At 34.1% G+C, this 17,184-nt stretch overlaps 1 protein-coding gene and 1 long non-coding RNA gene across 2 annotated transcripts; one reads left to right on the forward strand and one right to left on the reverse strand.

Annotated features, from left to right (window-relative positions):
- Positions 1-7,058: 7,058 nt before the first annotated feature.
- Positions 7,059-9,741, reverse strand: LOC121125397 (nuclear distribution protein nudE-like 1-B). Its single transcript, XM_040720591.2, is given in 4 exon segments — positions 7,059-7,773; positions 7,837-7,946; positions 9,160-9,353; positions 9,356-9,741. Coding segments are annotated over 4 exon segments (861 nt in total). The 5' UTR covers positions 9,438-9,741; the 3' UTR covers positions 7,059-7,298.
- Positions 9,742-11,419: 1,678 nt separating this feature from the next.
- On the forward strand, positions 11,420-15,107 carry LOC121125668 (uncharacterized). Its single transcript, XR_011784271.1, has 5 exons — positions 11,420-11,434; positions 11,592-13,955; positions 14,015-14,286; positions 14,546-15,033; positions 15,093-15,107. It is a non-coding gene; the product is annotated as an uncharacterized lncRNA (long non-coding RNA).
- Positions 15,108-17,184: the final 2,077 nt, after the last annotated feature.

Raw genomic sequence — 17,184 nt, forward strand, 5'->3', positions numbered from 1 at the left:
CATTAAATTTTTAACGATTCTTGTGAAAAAAAATACAGTCAGGTAGGTACTTGGAAGGGGAAAAAATACCATCGGCCTACCCAAATTTTATGAGGATGACTCAACCGTAGCAGTTCAAACGACTTTTATTTTAGGAAAAATGAGAAGATTAATATTTTTATGAGATTCAAAGAAAAATGATGTATATATGTATGAGACCCGTCAACACAGAAGCAAACTGAGTCAATATTTCTCAGAAGTGAACCTGGATTACTACTTTTATATTCTGAATCTAATTATGTTACATTAATCTATTATGTACTTATAAACCCATTAAAAGTGCAGCAAATTCCACTAAAAGATCGTAAAAATTATTGATCAGTTATATAGATACATATATACAGGATTGTGCATTAAAATCTAAACACTTTGAATTTTAAACTTCAACAACATATAATTTATGAATTAACAATAGAATTTCAACAAAATTAGTACTATAAATAGATGTTTGTCTGAGCACTCTTAATCATTAATGTAGCCGCCCTTAGACGTAATGATGGCTTCCAGACGGCGGCACAAGGCCTGGAACCCACTTTGGATATATTCCTCTATCATGACCTACCAGTGCTGGCTTCAGTGTTTGGAGGACGGACCTGCAGGACCCCTCGACATATACCCAAAAAGTGTAGTCGAGGGATTGGCATTAGGGCTGTAAGGGGGCCAAAAGTGTCAAAAGAGTCTTGCAAAGGAGGAGATGGGTTTCTTTCATTGCTAGTGTCAAAACTGGTCTCTCCACCCTCACAAGACTCTTTCCACCCACTTTTTGATAGCTCTATGGACAGTCTGGTTTAAAACCCCAACATCTCTTGCATGGGCCCACATGTAATTGAGGGAATTGGTCTGAGCTGCTTTCTATAACTCCTCTGGGTCCAGTTTGCCCTTTTTGACAGAGCCATTTTTCCTCTCCAACGTTTCTAACTTACTGACGCCATAGACAGTGCTTCGGGAGGCGCCCAGTTACTTGGAGTGCGCGAATGAAAATCACATTCAAGTGTCATTTTCTCGACTTGCACGTAAGCTAGAGAGCTCAGGTTGGTGTATACCATTAGCAAATTTTATTTCCAATGGCAATACCTCTATTTTAAAGTCTTGCACACAAACACTACTGACTTTTAAGCGGCCGAGAAAGATATATGGCGGAGAACCCGTAGTGGCTGGAAAGGTGTACCGAGGTTTGTTTGAAAATGTTAGTATATGATATATACTGTAAGACACAGAGTACGGTGATGACCTCCAGAGTGAACCATTAACGTTCTCTCGTCCCAGAACAATCTTCCATTTAAGATATGCACTTTCAAGACAAGACCATGGCATATTTATAAATTATAATCATTAATAATTTACAAGTTGTAAATATCATAATATTGTAATTTGCTAAAAACTAATAATAATATACAGTTGAGCCCAAAACTATTCGTACCCTCACAAAAATGCCAAGAAAACATAATTCGATGTTCATATTGGATCTAAAAACTCATTTAGAATATCCCTAGTCAATCAAAAACTATTCTCAACTAAAGAAATTATAATAATTTATTCATTTTTCAGACTAAATTAACTAAATATCATTTTTGGTGTTCCACAAGTATTCATACCCAAAGATCAAAATTACTTAATACTTTGTGACATGGCCTCTGGCTTTCTTCAAATATTGAATACGCAACCTACTGGAATCGATTTTGACAGAATCTATAAAAGTGATCGTGATTTGTTGGATGTCTTTTCCACACTTTTTTTTAATGTAGTCCATAGATTATTAATAGGGTTAAGGCCAGGATATTGGGTTGGTCAGTCTATGGCCCCCTTATGCATATTGAGCCATTTGGGCATTTTTGGATGTGTGCTTGGGTATTGCTGGAAACACATATGTCTTCCTAGCTTAAACATATCTTCTGATTGATGAGGATACATATCAACAATATCAATGTAGTCCTCTTTTTTCATGGTGCCATCAATTTTGCGAAGTTCTCCAGTTCTATTGGCAGCAAAACAAGCCCAATTTAATTATGCTTCTACCTCCACGTTTCAATGTTGGAATAGAGTTTTTGGGATTGAAGGCTTGGCCCTTCTCTTGCCAAATGTGCCGATGCTGGTTGTGGCCCCCTTTGTCTCATCTGACCACAGCACAGTGCACCTGTGGTTGAGCTCATCATCTTTGTGATCATTTGCATTTATGTGCCTACTTTTGAGGAGTGGAGTTTTTCTCGGCGCACAACCCCGGAACCCATTCTTGTGCAAACCCCTTTGTACAGTTCATCGTCCAAACAAATTTACTATTGCTTTCAACCCCTACTGGATGGATTTGAGAGTTGTTGTTGGATCCTTGACAACCTCTGGGACTGCATATCACACTTGTGTTGAGCTCAGCTTGGACTTCCTACTATGTCGAGGAAGATTCTTGACATGGCCAGTTCTTTTGAATTTGGTGATGATACTTTGGACATAGGATTTTGGCATGGAAAACTTGATGGAAATGTCTTTGTACCTGTCATTACGATTATATCAATTGATGACAAGCTCAATGTACTCCTTGGTCTTGCTCATGTTGAGTATTGAATAATACTGAGGCAAGAAATTGACTCATCACAGTTTTACCTCAGAAGTTCAATGAAATTCTTGAACTCTCGAGTACTTAATATAATTCTCTTAATCTTTCTAGACTTCCTCATGATGAAAAAAAACAGAAAATGTGATTTTTAATTTCTACCTTTTTGGAGGTGTATGAATATTTTGAAACAAGTAAAAATTGTTTTCGAGGAATAAAAAAATATTTTATAAAATAAGTTGATATTTTTAGTCAACCAAAAGTAATTATCATCAAAAACATTATTGAAAGGAACGAATACTTTTGGGCTCAACTGTAAGTATAACTATAAATCTTATAAGTTATAATAACTAAAGCATGTAGCAGGCGCACACAACAGATGACGTAATTTTACGCAACACTAGCGGACTCAAGCAAGCAATATTTATATTAGTCCAAGCTACAGTGAGTCACACCAACTTGCAGATAACATATAATTTTTGTTTGCTTGTACCTTATTGGCAATTTTGTATATTTAACTTAAATGTTTAATGGTTTATTTTTTAGTATGTAGATTATATTTAATTAAAGCCTTCTTTTTTAAACTTTGAGCTTCAAATATATTTCAAATACTCTACTTTGTCGTTTCATTAGCTATTATTCTGAGAATAAGGTTCATAATGAATTACAATTTCATGGAGTGTGACGTTTTCAAATCTACTGTAACGGATAAAAACGTCGAAGTCAATTATACGTAGTATATCTTCATTAAACATTTTTCTAATAAATACATTCGTTATACCCTCAAAAATCATAATAAAGCAGGCAGATGATAATCACATCAGTATTTTAAACAATTATACCATATGTCTTTTTTTTCCCCTCCTCCTTGCACGCGTTTTTATCTACAATATTATCAACTATACTTATTGCATTGGAACGCCCAGTCAATACTTTTCTTCTTTTTATCTGAATCAATAATGAATTGTGGATTGCCTTGAAAGATTATAATTTAAGTACTTGGTGAAAATAACACATCTTACCTACTTATAATAACTTGTGAACTACAAGTCCTTGTTCTTCTTTAAAATAAATGAGATATGGAATTATAATTTTGTCACCAGGGTCTCTCTCCAGAGATTTCTCAGGGTTTTACACACACGAGAAATTCCTTAAAAATACACCCATTGTACTATTTCATAATCTAAGCTTCATTTAATTATATATAATTAATTAAACTAAACGTTAAATCTTATGTACATATTGAAGAATCACATATTTAATGCTAATGATGCAGGAACCGGGTGAGTAGTTGAAATCTGGACACTTGATGAGATGAATAAGAAAAATACATGAGAGGATCATATTTAGTGATGAAAATCATGTGTTATTTGGGCATGATAAAAAAAGAAAGGGGAAATCAACATGGTAACCTAGAAAAATTTGAATAATGTCTTGGAGGAGAGCATCTTAGCTGTCATGACGTTTCATTAGAACAGCTGCAATCAACTGTAACAAAGGAGGAGAAGGAAATAAGTAAGGACATTGGGAAGAATTACTCTGATATCGATGACCGATTCTACTGTGTGTCCAACGAGGACTTACAATTATAACTCTCAACCAATCCTCGAGGTTACCCTTCGTCTGTTATGAGCACACACGAATATTCAATCAGGTTTTGAATATAATTGAATGTAGTAGGAAAGAATGTTCACTACTCAGGAAATAAATAATAATGACAACAGCTTAGGAAATAAATAAAAACTCATTCTTCAAACTACCAATTCTAAAAAAAATATTCCAGCTAAAAAATAACCACGATTTACGTCACTGATCATATTCATTCCTCCCACCCTCTGACAAACTTTGTGTATTCAAACCTCCAAATAAATAACATAATCAATCGAAAAATGGCCTCACAAAGAGACAAAAGAATATTGATTGCTACTCTACTTCGAGTGTAACATCCTACAACAGAGATCCGAAACTTGACTTAGGCAAGCAAACAGACTATTTAAAAAGTCAAGAAGGGGATTAATTATGGTATTGGCATCTATACAATCTTCAGCAAGGTTATGTATAGACACACACATCAAAGGTTAAGTCCTTTTTGGAGACCAACATACGATTCTGGCAGAAAACAATGTGGCTTCCATATTTGCCAGATATCCACTTTTCCTTCTGGCCGCATGTCGAGGTCAGGGCCTGTCGGACAAGGGCATCAAATCTCTCAAGGCTTCCATTGATGAGATTTGGAGCTCCATGATCCCCAATTATATTATTGTCCCTATCAGAGATTCCAGCAGGGTTGCAAGACCATTATAAGGGTCAATGGAGGCTACTTTAAAGATTAGAAAGTGCAACAAACTGTCAACATCTGTACAAAGTTGAATAAAGTAGCTCTCCTAGTTTCTGAAATTAAACTTATTAAAATTCCAGATTCAAAATATCTAATTTTCAATTTCGTACCCAGTATAGATAATAAAGGATGGGGTTTTACTATAATAAACGTATTGTTTGGGCTCTACGTTTCTTCCTTTTATACCCCATGTCCCATACATAGGAAATATTGGGTCCAGGGATCAACCGAAAAAACTGGGAATTTAGTTAAATGATTTGTAAACTGTTCCATATGCGCACAAGTGTGTTTTAGTAGCAGTATGAGGAGTGACATTTCAGCTGTCAGTTGTTTGTTTGCTAGTCACAAGGATTACGGCAAAAGTTACAGATCGATTTTGATCTAACCTGGTACGAAGATACTATATAGTCAAAGTAAGATCCCATTAAATTTTGAGAGATCAAGTTAGCATAAAACATAAAAAAACATAATTGACCATAACTTTGGAACAAATTGAGGTACATATCTCAATTTGATTTTAGTGAGATGTTTTGCGCACTACCGATTGCACATTTAAGTAATACAAGTTGTTGATTTTCTCGCGTGTTGTCAAATTGGGACCGTTACTACGATTTTTCAAGATTTTTTTACAATTGTTGTAGAATATTTTTAGAAAAGACAAATTTAACAATTAATTACCTTTTTTGGAAAAAAAAAGAAAAGAAAATTGATAATGAATATTGTTATTTCAATTTTTAACAAAAATTGAAACTATTTTATAACATACATTCATTTTTGATAAATAAAGATTGTCTTTTCGAATAATTGGGCTACGAAGGTTCAGTGACTGGAAGAGGGGGGGGGGATAGCACCCCTTCATATTCTCATCAACGATACAAAAACCTTTGCGGTCTTACTGTTTCAGTTCTTGAACGGCTACAACCGGAACTGACATAGTCGAACCGAGACCGCTTATCAGTCTCGATTCTTGTGTTTTTGTTCCTATTTAGAATATATAAAGCAAATATAATGTATATTATAAAAAATAAAAATATTAGCTTTTATCAATAAGTCAATTTTCTGAGTTTTTTTTTTCTTTTTGTGCAATTGTAAAAAGCCGTTTTCCAATGATTATTTTACATTGCCATGGTGATACAGTTGTATCTGAGTTCCATATAGCTAAGGGCTTCTTATGGAACTGGAAAAGGTGTTTTAAGCACCATACAGTGTACATAAAAGAGGGAAGGGGTGGGGTAGATTATGAATCCAGGTCCGCCACTAAGCTCGTCGGGCCCCTAAAGATGATAACTATAATATTTCTTAAGCCAGATTTTCCCAAACTTCACTATGCAATGCTCCCCCCTACATTAATACATTTTAAACTGAGGCCCCCTTTATATGAGTTTTCAGGGGCCCTATTGGAAATTGGGGTACTACACTCTGTGTATAAGGTAGCTACGGCCTTGTTTGTATGGATTATTATTTGCTGGCCCAATTTTCTAGTGACGCCCATTGTTTTAAGTGCCGGTTACCAAACTGATCATGTATGGAAAAGAACTGAGACCGAATACCGGAACCGAGACCGTTGAAATGAAAGAACTGAGACCGGGACTGATAGAAACCGCTGAACCTGTACTGGGCACAACCTTGCTTAAACGCATACAAAAAATGATTCTATTCAATTATCAGCAGATATTATTGAAGGTGAAGAAGAATATGAAATATTATAACTGATTCAAGGTGAGTGTTAAATCTTATTGATATTCTGTAAACTATTATTCTACTATTGGGATTTTTAGGAGGAATCTAGAGAGATTATAAAATTATGAGTGGAATCCCTACCTAGAATCCTGAATTGGATTACGTTACAGAATTCAAAAAAGGGGTACCAATGGCCTCTTATAAATAACATAAAAACGGCATACAATTAGTGATTGATATTGATAAAAATAGAGAAATGAGAATAAACATCTATATATAGTACTTACCCAATTTCCTGGGAAATGAAAATTGTCCACACATACGTCTAAAAATCAGAAATAAGATTACCAGTTTGTTGACGAAATAAAAGATATTTATTTTATCACTTCTCTTAACTACATATTATTATTATCAAATAAGTCTTTCCAATAAAAATTATCACAAAAGACGCGTGAATCATAGTATTGTTGTGGTAGGTCACTAGTTTATTAGCTTAATTATATTAATAAATCTATCTATGAAGCGATTATGCGTTTAACATATATAGATGATATATATATATATATATAGATATATTGGGGTATACTTTCATTTAAATATTAAATCAAGAATCTTTAGAAACTGTAGGTGAAGACGCAACGCGAGGAATACGATTGTGTAGATTTAAGGATCCTCTTACAGAGGGCGTGCCCCCATTCATGGATGTGCCGCCATTGATGGAAATACCCCATTTTTATGATGTTGTTGAGGATCCTCTTTGACCATGTTACGACAAGAGACTAATTTTAATTCTAAAGCTCCAACTTTGCGCAACAAATCGCCCACAATGTTGAGAGCAGAGATACGAGCAGAAGGAGCTAAAGGAGATTGCGCATTTGGAGTGGAAGAATCTGGAGTGGACGGAGGAGAAACAAGGGGGCCTTCATTTGATTTATGATACTCTGGCATATCAGTATTATTTTTATTAGAATCTACAACTGCTGCAGCAGCCTTATCATTGTCCGGTGCTAATATTTTCAACTCAGACCTCAGATCTTTAGTTTCATCCTTAAGGCGTTGGACGGCGGATTTAAGAGCTTCTTTCTCATCTAGTTCAGACTCAAGGTAAACGTTCCTTTCAATAGCTGCATTCATGCGAATTTCAAAATCTTCTAATGAGGCCACTGTACTCCTATAAAAAAGAAATATATATATATATATATAATTAAGGCCAAGTAAAGCTAGTAATAAATACCTTTTCGCACGTTCCAAATCATCATTTTCTTGTTCAAGTTCTCGCACATATTTATGCAACTTTTCTTTGATAGATCGGATTTCTGAGAGCTCATCCTGCAAATCTTTTATCTGAAAATAAATAAATATATATCTGTATATTTACCACATCCATGAATGAAAAAGGAATTTATTGGAAATGAGATGGGGAGGGAATCAAAAGTGTTATTTTCATTCATGTCCTAATATTTGATAAGGAGTATAAACTAAGAAGAGTACGCGGGTAGGACAGGCTCTGAAATTGCAAACCTAAGCTACAAAAAATGGCTAAAACTTTCGTACATCTATCTCGAAGTACAAGATTAGTTATATGTAGATATAAAATTAATCAGTATATGGACTTCCAAATGATTTTTTAGGATAATAATTATTATCTTTTTTAAGATATTAGTTAAAGCAAAAAAAAAAAATATTCCATCAAACGAACAATGGGAAACACATGAGCAACCAATAATGGTTTACATATGCAATATTTTATAATAGCAAAATAAATAGAAACTTATGGTTGAATATCTTTGTATAATCCAATGATAATTTAATATAACTCTTAGCAACTCCAGGGCTCAAAGTCGGTCAATCCCATTAACTTAACACTATCCCGAAATCCCTTAACCTTCATGCCCTTTAATTAAGCAACTATCCGTTATCCACTTACTTTATAAGATGAGAGGAACAAACGTCTATATATGGAGGGGTGATATCCAAATTGACGCAACTCAAATATTTACTTATCAGAAATAAGCTAGGATAATCCATTCCTTCATTATATATGATGGTGTTTTTTCAATTTGTACAATTAAATGGATTTGAAAAAATCCATTTCAAGTGTCTGATTTATCTGCTGTTTTTTTTTAAATTTTTTATGTATACAGTATAAGTATTAGCCTTCATAATATAGACAATGTCACAGATATGTGTGAGTTACGACAATTTGGCCCTCAACTTTTGATATTATCCGTAAATTAGATTCATTATATGAATTTAATGGCTGTAAAAATACGCCCAAAGATACTATAACTAATGGAATTGGGATATTTGGATAAAATTGTTTTTTTAAGGGCAGTTTAGTTTGATCAATTTGGAAGTAATGTAACTATGAGTTAAAATAAGGATATTTATCATATATGTGACGGAGATAAGGGAATTGTATATTAATCCTTAGATTAATAGGGACTGAGTCAATACAAGTGGATTGATTGCTTGATTGGATACGTGCTGGCAAGGGGAGGGGATCTAAGAAGGGGTCCTTTTGGCTATGGAGAAAGAAGAAGATCTGTTTCATTACTCGACTATTGTATTCACGATGGCTTTGCTCTAATTTATCCTTGAGTTGATCATTTTCCATTTGGAGTCGATTGGACATGGATTTCAAATCCTTGTTCTTTTTTTCAACGAGATCCAGCTGCATTTCCAATTCCGCCTCCAGCTCCCGTGAACCCTCTTGAAATTCGTCCAATTCATGACGCGTCTCTTTTACTTTTTATCTAATTCCGAAGCCTTTTCCTTCCAGTAGCGGATTTCTTCTTCAGGGGAAGCGAAGGATTCGTCGTCCTCTTCTGCCATATTAGTCACGATATGTTAATAATTATTAGTCCGAATTAGTTGGAGAAAGGAGGTGCAAGGAACAAGGGAACAGGACCAAAAAATTTGGTTATTTTTTGTCAATCCTTTCCTTCTTTCTTTTCTCTCACTTAATATATATATTACTTATTAGTACAATAATCTTTCGTTTTTATATTCTATTCCTCTTCTTCTCTCTTTCTCACTCTTTATCCTTTTCTTCTCCTTCCACCACTGTACGTACAACAGCTGCTGCTCCTATCACCACCTATGCAACTAGCGACTCTACTTTGCTGCTGAACGTACTACTTCCACTAAATAATAGCACTATGAAAAAGAAGAAGCCTTCTTTGCTCCCAATTACTCACACACACTCCACACTCTCTTTCCTACTTTTACCTCTCTCTTTCCTACTCTCTATGTGTACTACAAAATAATATGTTGACAATTTTATACAATCATAAAAGAAGAACAGCTACTCCCCTCTTGCACTGACGTATCGATATATATATTTATACAGGGTGCATTTTTACAATTAAGAATTTAAAAAAAAGGGTTTTCTTGGGAACCCTTAGTAGCTTTAAAAATTAGTTTATCAGATTTAGCAGACAATTTTGTATAAGTTTTTTTACAATGCGTTGAAAATGTCCTCCGAGTATCAGCGATAATTGTCATACTCCGTGCAGGGCGTGTGTCCAAAGAAATCATCGACTTTATCAAGTTGTCCTCTGCCAGCGTACTAAGTCGTGTACAGAGTCTGGAAGAATGTAAAGACCAGCAAGGAAGAAGGCAGATCAATCTGGGTCCAAAAAACGTATTCCGGCCTTTCTGGAGGAGCTCCAGGAGAAAATCAAAGACGACCCCTGGATCTGCATGAGGAACCTGGGTACGAAAATGAATGTGAATGAGTACACAATCAGGAAAGCCGTCCATGAGGACCTGAGGTGCAAGAGCTACGTCAAGGTTAATAGAAATACAAGGTTATACCATAAAGCGTGTACGTCTTATGTTTGACTTCCACCACGCTTTTAATATTGACGTCATAGTAGATGAGTGGTTGCGTGTTTTGTCCAAATCTGTTTTTCTTTCCCAGCAGTCGGTACGATAGATTAAATTGAAAATTCTAGCAATTGTGATGTCATAGACTATAAGTGGTTGCGTGTTTTGTCAAAATCCACCTATTTTGCCTAGCAGTCAATACATCAGATTGAAAATTCTAGCAAGCCCAATTACATGATGGTCTAACATTGTATTTCTATTAATATTTAGCTACGTGCTCAAAGTACGACAGATGCTTTCCGAGGCCATGAAGTCCAAAAGAGGGGGAAATATGTCAGAAGCTGCTTCACTATCTCAAGCACTCATCAGCGGGTGCACCCGCTCATACAGACATCTGGTACAAAATTGACTTTCGGACAATTTGGTCTAAGGAAATGTGGCCCCCTAGCTCCCCGGACTGAAATCATTTGGAATATTTCGTTGGGGTGTCTTGGAGAGGGAGTCCAACATGCGTGCTCACAATAATTTGGCTTCTCTGAGAACCTCCATTATTGAGGCTGTGATCAATATGAGTAAATATCACTTGATCAAGGCGTCCAGCAGGTTCTGCGCCCGGTTCGAGACTGAGGGTGGTTGGATTGAATGATTAGGTTCATGGAGGGTCCTTACGTTTGTATATAAATAGATTTGTAAATATCTCTACTAATTTAAGAAAAAAAAGTTTTATGTCCTGGTCTCGAAAATTCTTAATTGTAAAACCGCACCCTGTATATATGGCTCGTCAACCTAAAAACAGCTATAATGGTTTTTTCAAAATTGGGTATTCCTTACCAAATGATCGTGCATCTATATAAACAAATTTTTCTTATTAACCCTTTGGAGGACCTGCAAGTTGCATATGAATTAGCTCAAAAGGTATCCTCTCAATAAAAGAATGAGAAATTGATAATATTTGAAAGGACCATATCGGACCCATCATATGTCTCTTATATCAAATAAAGGTTTTAAACTATAGCTAAAATTATTGGCTACCCCAATTCATACGAGTAATTTGAATAATACCTATATAATTCACTCAAATATCCCGTTGAAATATTGGGGGGTCTTTATATAATATATGAAGTAAAATATACTGGGGATTTCTCATTTTTGTTCCAGATTGTTTTAATCTTGACGCATCACATGTACTTAAGTAAAGTAACTCTCCTATTCCACATTATTTTCTCTTTCTTATCTCATCATCATAATTCATAAACGTAATATACATTTGATTATATTTCGTCAAAGAGAGACGGATTTTATTATTAAGCAAGCTCTCATGATGACGTTCCCCCTCCCTCTCTCTCTCCATATGACGACAATCCAATCCCAAATTCTCATGACATTTTTGTAGAAAAGTGCCTACTATGCATTTTAACCTGTCGTATATATTTTTTTTTTTTTTGCATTCGTTGTTGCTGAATCGTTGGACCTCTCCAAATGAAGGTGGAAACTACTTATAAAAAATATTTATAACTATAAAAAATCATGCAATGCCTATGAAAGAGTCTCGCTGAGAAGTAATTATATAATATATGTAAGACAAAAGTAGGTAGAAAATAGGAATGAAGTAATTATAAACGTGTGAATTAGCCTCTGGAGTTTTAATTGAACGTATTGTTTCGAGTAAATAATTATACTTTGTGTATATTCATCGACAAACCTGACACATCCTATCTAGCGGAATTTTTTTTTTCTATGAATGAAGACATAAAGGTAATTCCTTAACCATTGTGGACGACATCCACAGTAACAGATTTGAATGAAGTTAGAGCTAATATTAGATATATGAAAGAATGTTTCAGCGGTTCTATCGGTCTCGGTTCTTTAATTTCAACGGTTTTGATTCAGCTTTATCGGCGTTGGTTCTGGTTATCAGTCTCGTTTCTTTTTAATAAAGGCTCAGTTTGTCAACAGTCACTTAAAGCCAGAGTCTATAAGTTATATTCTAGCCTATAGGGCTCTGCTTAAAACAAAGGGCGTCGCTGGAAAATTAAGGCCCAGTAAATGATAATAGATATATCTATTATAAATTTATTTATAATATTTATGAACATATGTTTAAATAAAAAACAATAATATGATTAGCTAATAGTCTGTTAGGTTAATAATATAGGTAATTAATAATTAAATAAACAATATTTATATGCAAAAATACACTTTAAGAGTTGTCCTAGGTGTGTGATGTATTCGTATCATTAATCGATTGCACTAGGCCTTTAAATTCTATTGGATTGTTTGATTAATGATATTGTAATTTTATTCCAATTAATATGATAATAATTGAAAAATATTAATAAATCCTAATTTATAGCAATTCACCACGTTTAATCAAACTTATTTTATACAGGGTGACTAATCATATGTGTGTTTGAACGATAAAAGATGATTATAACTCAAAATTGGTTTGTCTGACAAAAAAAATATGTTATCAAAACCTCGCCATATGGCAAAGTTTTAAGGTAAACGATGATTAGAATGGTTAAGAATTACCCATACCACTGTGACCTTTTGTTAATCAAGGTTAATAGAAAAACAAGGATATACCATAACGTTTTTCCTACAAAAGTTTGACTTCCACCACGCTTTTAATTAGTGACTTCAAAGAGTATAAATATTACCAAGAGTAGCTATAAATCGGCTTCCTTGTCCTTTACGGTTAGAGTACCGCTGTCATACTCTATGACATCATGTATGTCCTTCGATACAGCACATCAAATTGAAAATTCTAGCAAGCTCGATTGCATGATGGCATAACCTTGTATTTTATTAACTTTGAATGTAATGGACTTCACTATGTACCTATATAGTCAATTCTAGAGTAGGAAGTTGGCTGGACCTACCACAGCAACTTCGATCAGCTGATGGATTAAACTTTCAATGGGTCAACTTGTCCGAGGGCATCTTCCATGCCAGCTGCAATGTTGTTTTAAGAGATTCAATAATGTCAATTATATTTCAGGTTGCTGAACAAGTTTTATATAAAGTAAATTTTCGGTCAGACCAACCGTTTCCGAGTTTTAATCCTTTTTAATCGTTCAAGCACATATGACTTATGAGGCACCCTATACAAGCTACATAATAATATATAGTCACTCATCATAATTCATTGAGGCCACAATGTTAAGTTGTTAAAAGGATTAGCCTGTTTAGTATCTTATCATCAGCATTAGTTTAGTCTCCAAAGCAGGATCTAAGAACTCTTTGTTATGCGCAATCCAATATTTATCAAAAGCAACAACAATGGAGATGGTAGCGATCGTTGGCTCTGATGATGAAGGATTTGTTCCTACTACTAGGAAAACCTATTTTAATTATATTGGCGAATGGGAAGATCTTAGCATATTAAGTTTGAATCAACTGCGAAGCATTGCAAAAGACTTGGGTATTCCCTCATCATCATCATTGCGCAAGGAAAGTGTAATTCAAGCATTGAAGGCGCATCATGCCATGGACTGGAAGGCTCTGAAAGAAATACTTCCCGTAATTTCCTACTTTCCCTTTTTTTTAAATATATAATTTAAAGGCCATTGAATTTCCAGGACTCAATACATCACCGCAAGAAAATCGGCTCCAGATCTCACTTCAAGAATCGAAGGTTTTCCCGAGATAGTTTAAAAAGTCATTGCCAGAGGATAATCTTAATATGATACTCAAGGATATACCATTGCTATCTGATATCAATATCCCTGAAATTTTTTCAGATAATTTTAAAAGACTCACATCAACTCCTGCAATACCTGATTTGACTGGTATCAAGTCTGTTGTACTTAAAAAACGTCCTTTTATTGAACCACAGTCTCAATTCGATAAGGTATACACTATATTATATCATCACTTTTTAATAATAATTTCTAATTCTAATGTGATTTTTTCCTCATTTCATATATGATATTTGTAGAAAGTTCTGTTTCAAAATTTATGTTATTTGAAATGTGACTAATTTGTGATAAAATTCTACTAAAAATATTCACAAATAACTTATCTCTCATATTAACAAAATACGATTCCCTACATTTATTATATTATATAGGATTATATCTAATTACCCTTATGTTACGTTTTTTTTACAGTATTTAGATACAAGTCAGAAGAATTTCAGTAAAATGAAGTCAAAATTTACTCCAAAAACCTCGCATCAAAATCTAGGAGTTATACCCGACTATTATATGCCTTCACGACTACAAGCATTTCAGTGCCGTCGAGCGGAGACCTATGTTACTTATACTTCATTAAATCCAATTTCTTCAATCGGTGATGGATTTTCAAATGAGTTTCAATTTTTTCAGTCTTAATGCTCTTAGATTCCTATTTGTATTTAATTATGTTTTGGATTGTAGTCGTTAATCTATCTTTAATATTATTTGTTATTATTTTTTATAAAAAAATATAACTTATTTAATCAATCTGTATCTAGATTGATAGTTTGCAAGTTAGACAATAATCGTGTAATTATTAATTACGTAATACTATTGGTATCCATTGCAGAGTTTGATTAAATTGGCTCAATCAATGTTAAATTATATATTATTCAAAATCTATATTGAATGGTTGCATATAGGTACATCTGCATGCATAGATCTTATATGTGATTTATATTCTAATATCTATAATTTTCAGTATAACGAATCTGCACCCTTCTTAAAACACATGTATTTAAGCCAATATGCCCTGTATACATTATTGTGTACATTTTGCGATGTCTGTAGAAGTTACTATTATGAAGTTGTGCAAATTGCAACTTATTCCTCGTTAAAGGGTATTATTCAATTAAAACAAGTAAGACCATTGACAGTATTCATTTGCAGCACCCTCTCACACCGCAAAAAGTGTGCAGAACTGGTATATAACAAATTTCAAGGGCTTTCGGGAAAATAATATGTGGTCTCCTGGCAGCCCTTACCTGAATCACATGGACTTTTCTATGTTATCCATCTCTCAGGCCAAGGCTTATACCAAACACCACACCACTAAAGACACTCTGAAGGGTTCCTCATTCAGAAATGGGACAATATCTCTGATGGAATTGTTCGTGCTGCCTTTGTCCAAATGCCTCCTCATCTCCGCCATGGCTATTTCGAACAAATATTTTTTTTATACTAATTTATATTGCAATTTGATCACTTTCATAAAAGTTTATGCTAATTGATAAATTTATGCAGAATTTATAAACTAAAACATATCTCATTCCTCACCCTGTATTAAAATAAAATGGTTGTTTCTTTCTATGTATTTATGAGGAGTTTAACTCTGGGCATCTTAAATTTATAATGTGTGAAAGAATACTTATATTTGAGTAATTATAATAGTAAAAAGTTAAAGGATAAATATATTAATCATTCAACTTGTACAATTTTTTTGCCTCATCACGCTCTATTTAATAGGATAACTAGTTATTTTGATAAGCAACTATTAATGAATATATTCATCTTATTTTGATCTGTTAAAATTACGCATTTATTAAGTATTTAATAGGAATATAACTATGGGTATTTGAACTTAATAATGAGGCATATAATATTTAATTATCAATGAGTAATGCTCAATAAAATAACCAAAAATGACACCTTTAAAATATCGATGATCCATGAAATATTCAATTAGTACATTATCTTTATCAGAAATATGCTAAAATGTATCCTCTGAACTTTTGGGCTACACGGCAGAATATCTACTTAATAGCTTTTACATGTTACTGATATTATTAAATTAAGTTTCATAGTTATCTGAATCGTTAGGTGTTTCAGAAGATATATTATATAGTTGATCTTCATGATAAACGTAACCCTTACTTAAATAGTTTAATCAATACTACAGTGGTTCCCAACCAGGGGTCCTCGATGCATCAGATATCGAGGAGTACATTAGTACAACATTGGGTAGTGCATATTTTATATGCCACAAGATATTTAAAAAATGCAGTGATGAAAAGGTTGGGAATCACTGGTAAATCATTTCAGGCGTTGTAGTCTGAAAACAATAATATAAATTGGGTGACTCTGAAAAGACTTGTTTTATTATTTCCATGAATCGGATACAATATTTTTAGTCATTCATTTCAAATCCTGAAGGATTGAGAGATTGCCCAATAGGGAGTCATATTATGTATTATTAAGAAAATTAGATCGAAGAGGAGTCTAATAGGATTGATAAGGAGTGTATGAGACTGGATGGAATTGATTAAACATATTTGAGTCCTAATAGAATTACTTGTCTAGGATATATTATAATTTATAAAATAATATAAAAATATTAAGGAGTGAGTGAGGAGAGAAAGGAGGTGGTGTGCGCGGGCGTAGAATAGGAGCAGCTAGAGGAAGGAGGAGAAATGAAATGAAGGCAGAGGTGGCTGTGGTTGGCATTTCTATGACTAATATAGTGAGTGGAGTAGATGGATGAAGTGCACTGATAGTGAGACTGTTGTTCCTAGTGTGTGCTTGTGTCTGTCTGTCTGTGTGTGTGTGTGTGTCTTATAATTTAGAAAGAGAAAGAAAAGGAATCGTCCATTTTGAGGGAAGAAAAGAGGCTGAACTTGTAGTTGACTAGAGTGAATAGTGTGTGTGGTAACTGTGTTTGAAAGACGTGAACTCTCTCTAGTTTTGAAAGGATAGTGTGATCGTGTGAGCAGAGAATGCAGAATCATGGATTCGGATCCTAATAATAACCGAGTCAATCTGAAGCCTCTTCTTCCCGGAGCCGTCAACGAGTGAGG

Source organism: Lepeophtheirus salmonis, unplaced genomic scaffold, assembly GCF_016086655.4.
Source record: "Lepeophtheirus salmonis unplaced genomic scaffold, UVic_Lsal_1.4 unplaced_contig_8964_pilon, whole genome shotgun sequence".
NCBI classification, from domain to species: Eukaryota; Metazoa; Arthropoda; class Copepoda; order Siphonostomatoida; family Caligidae; genus Lepeophtheirus; species Lepeophtheirus salmonis.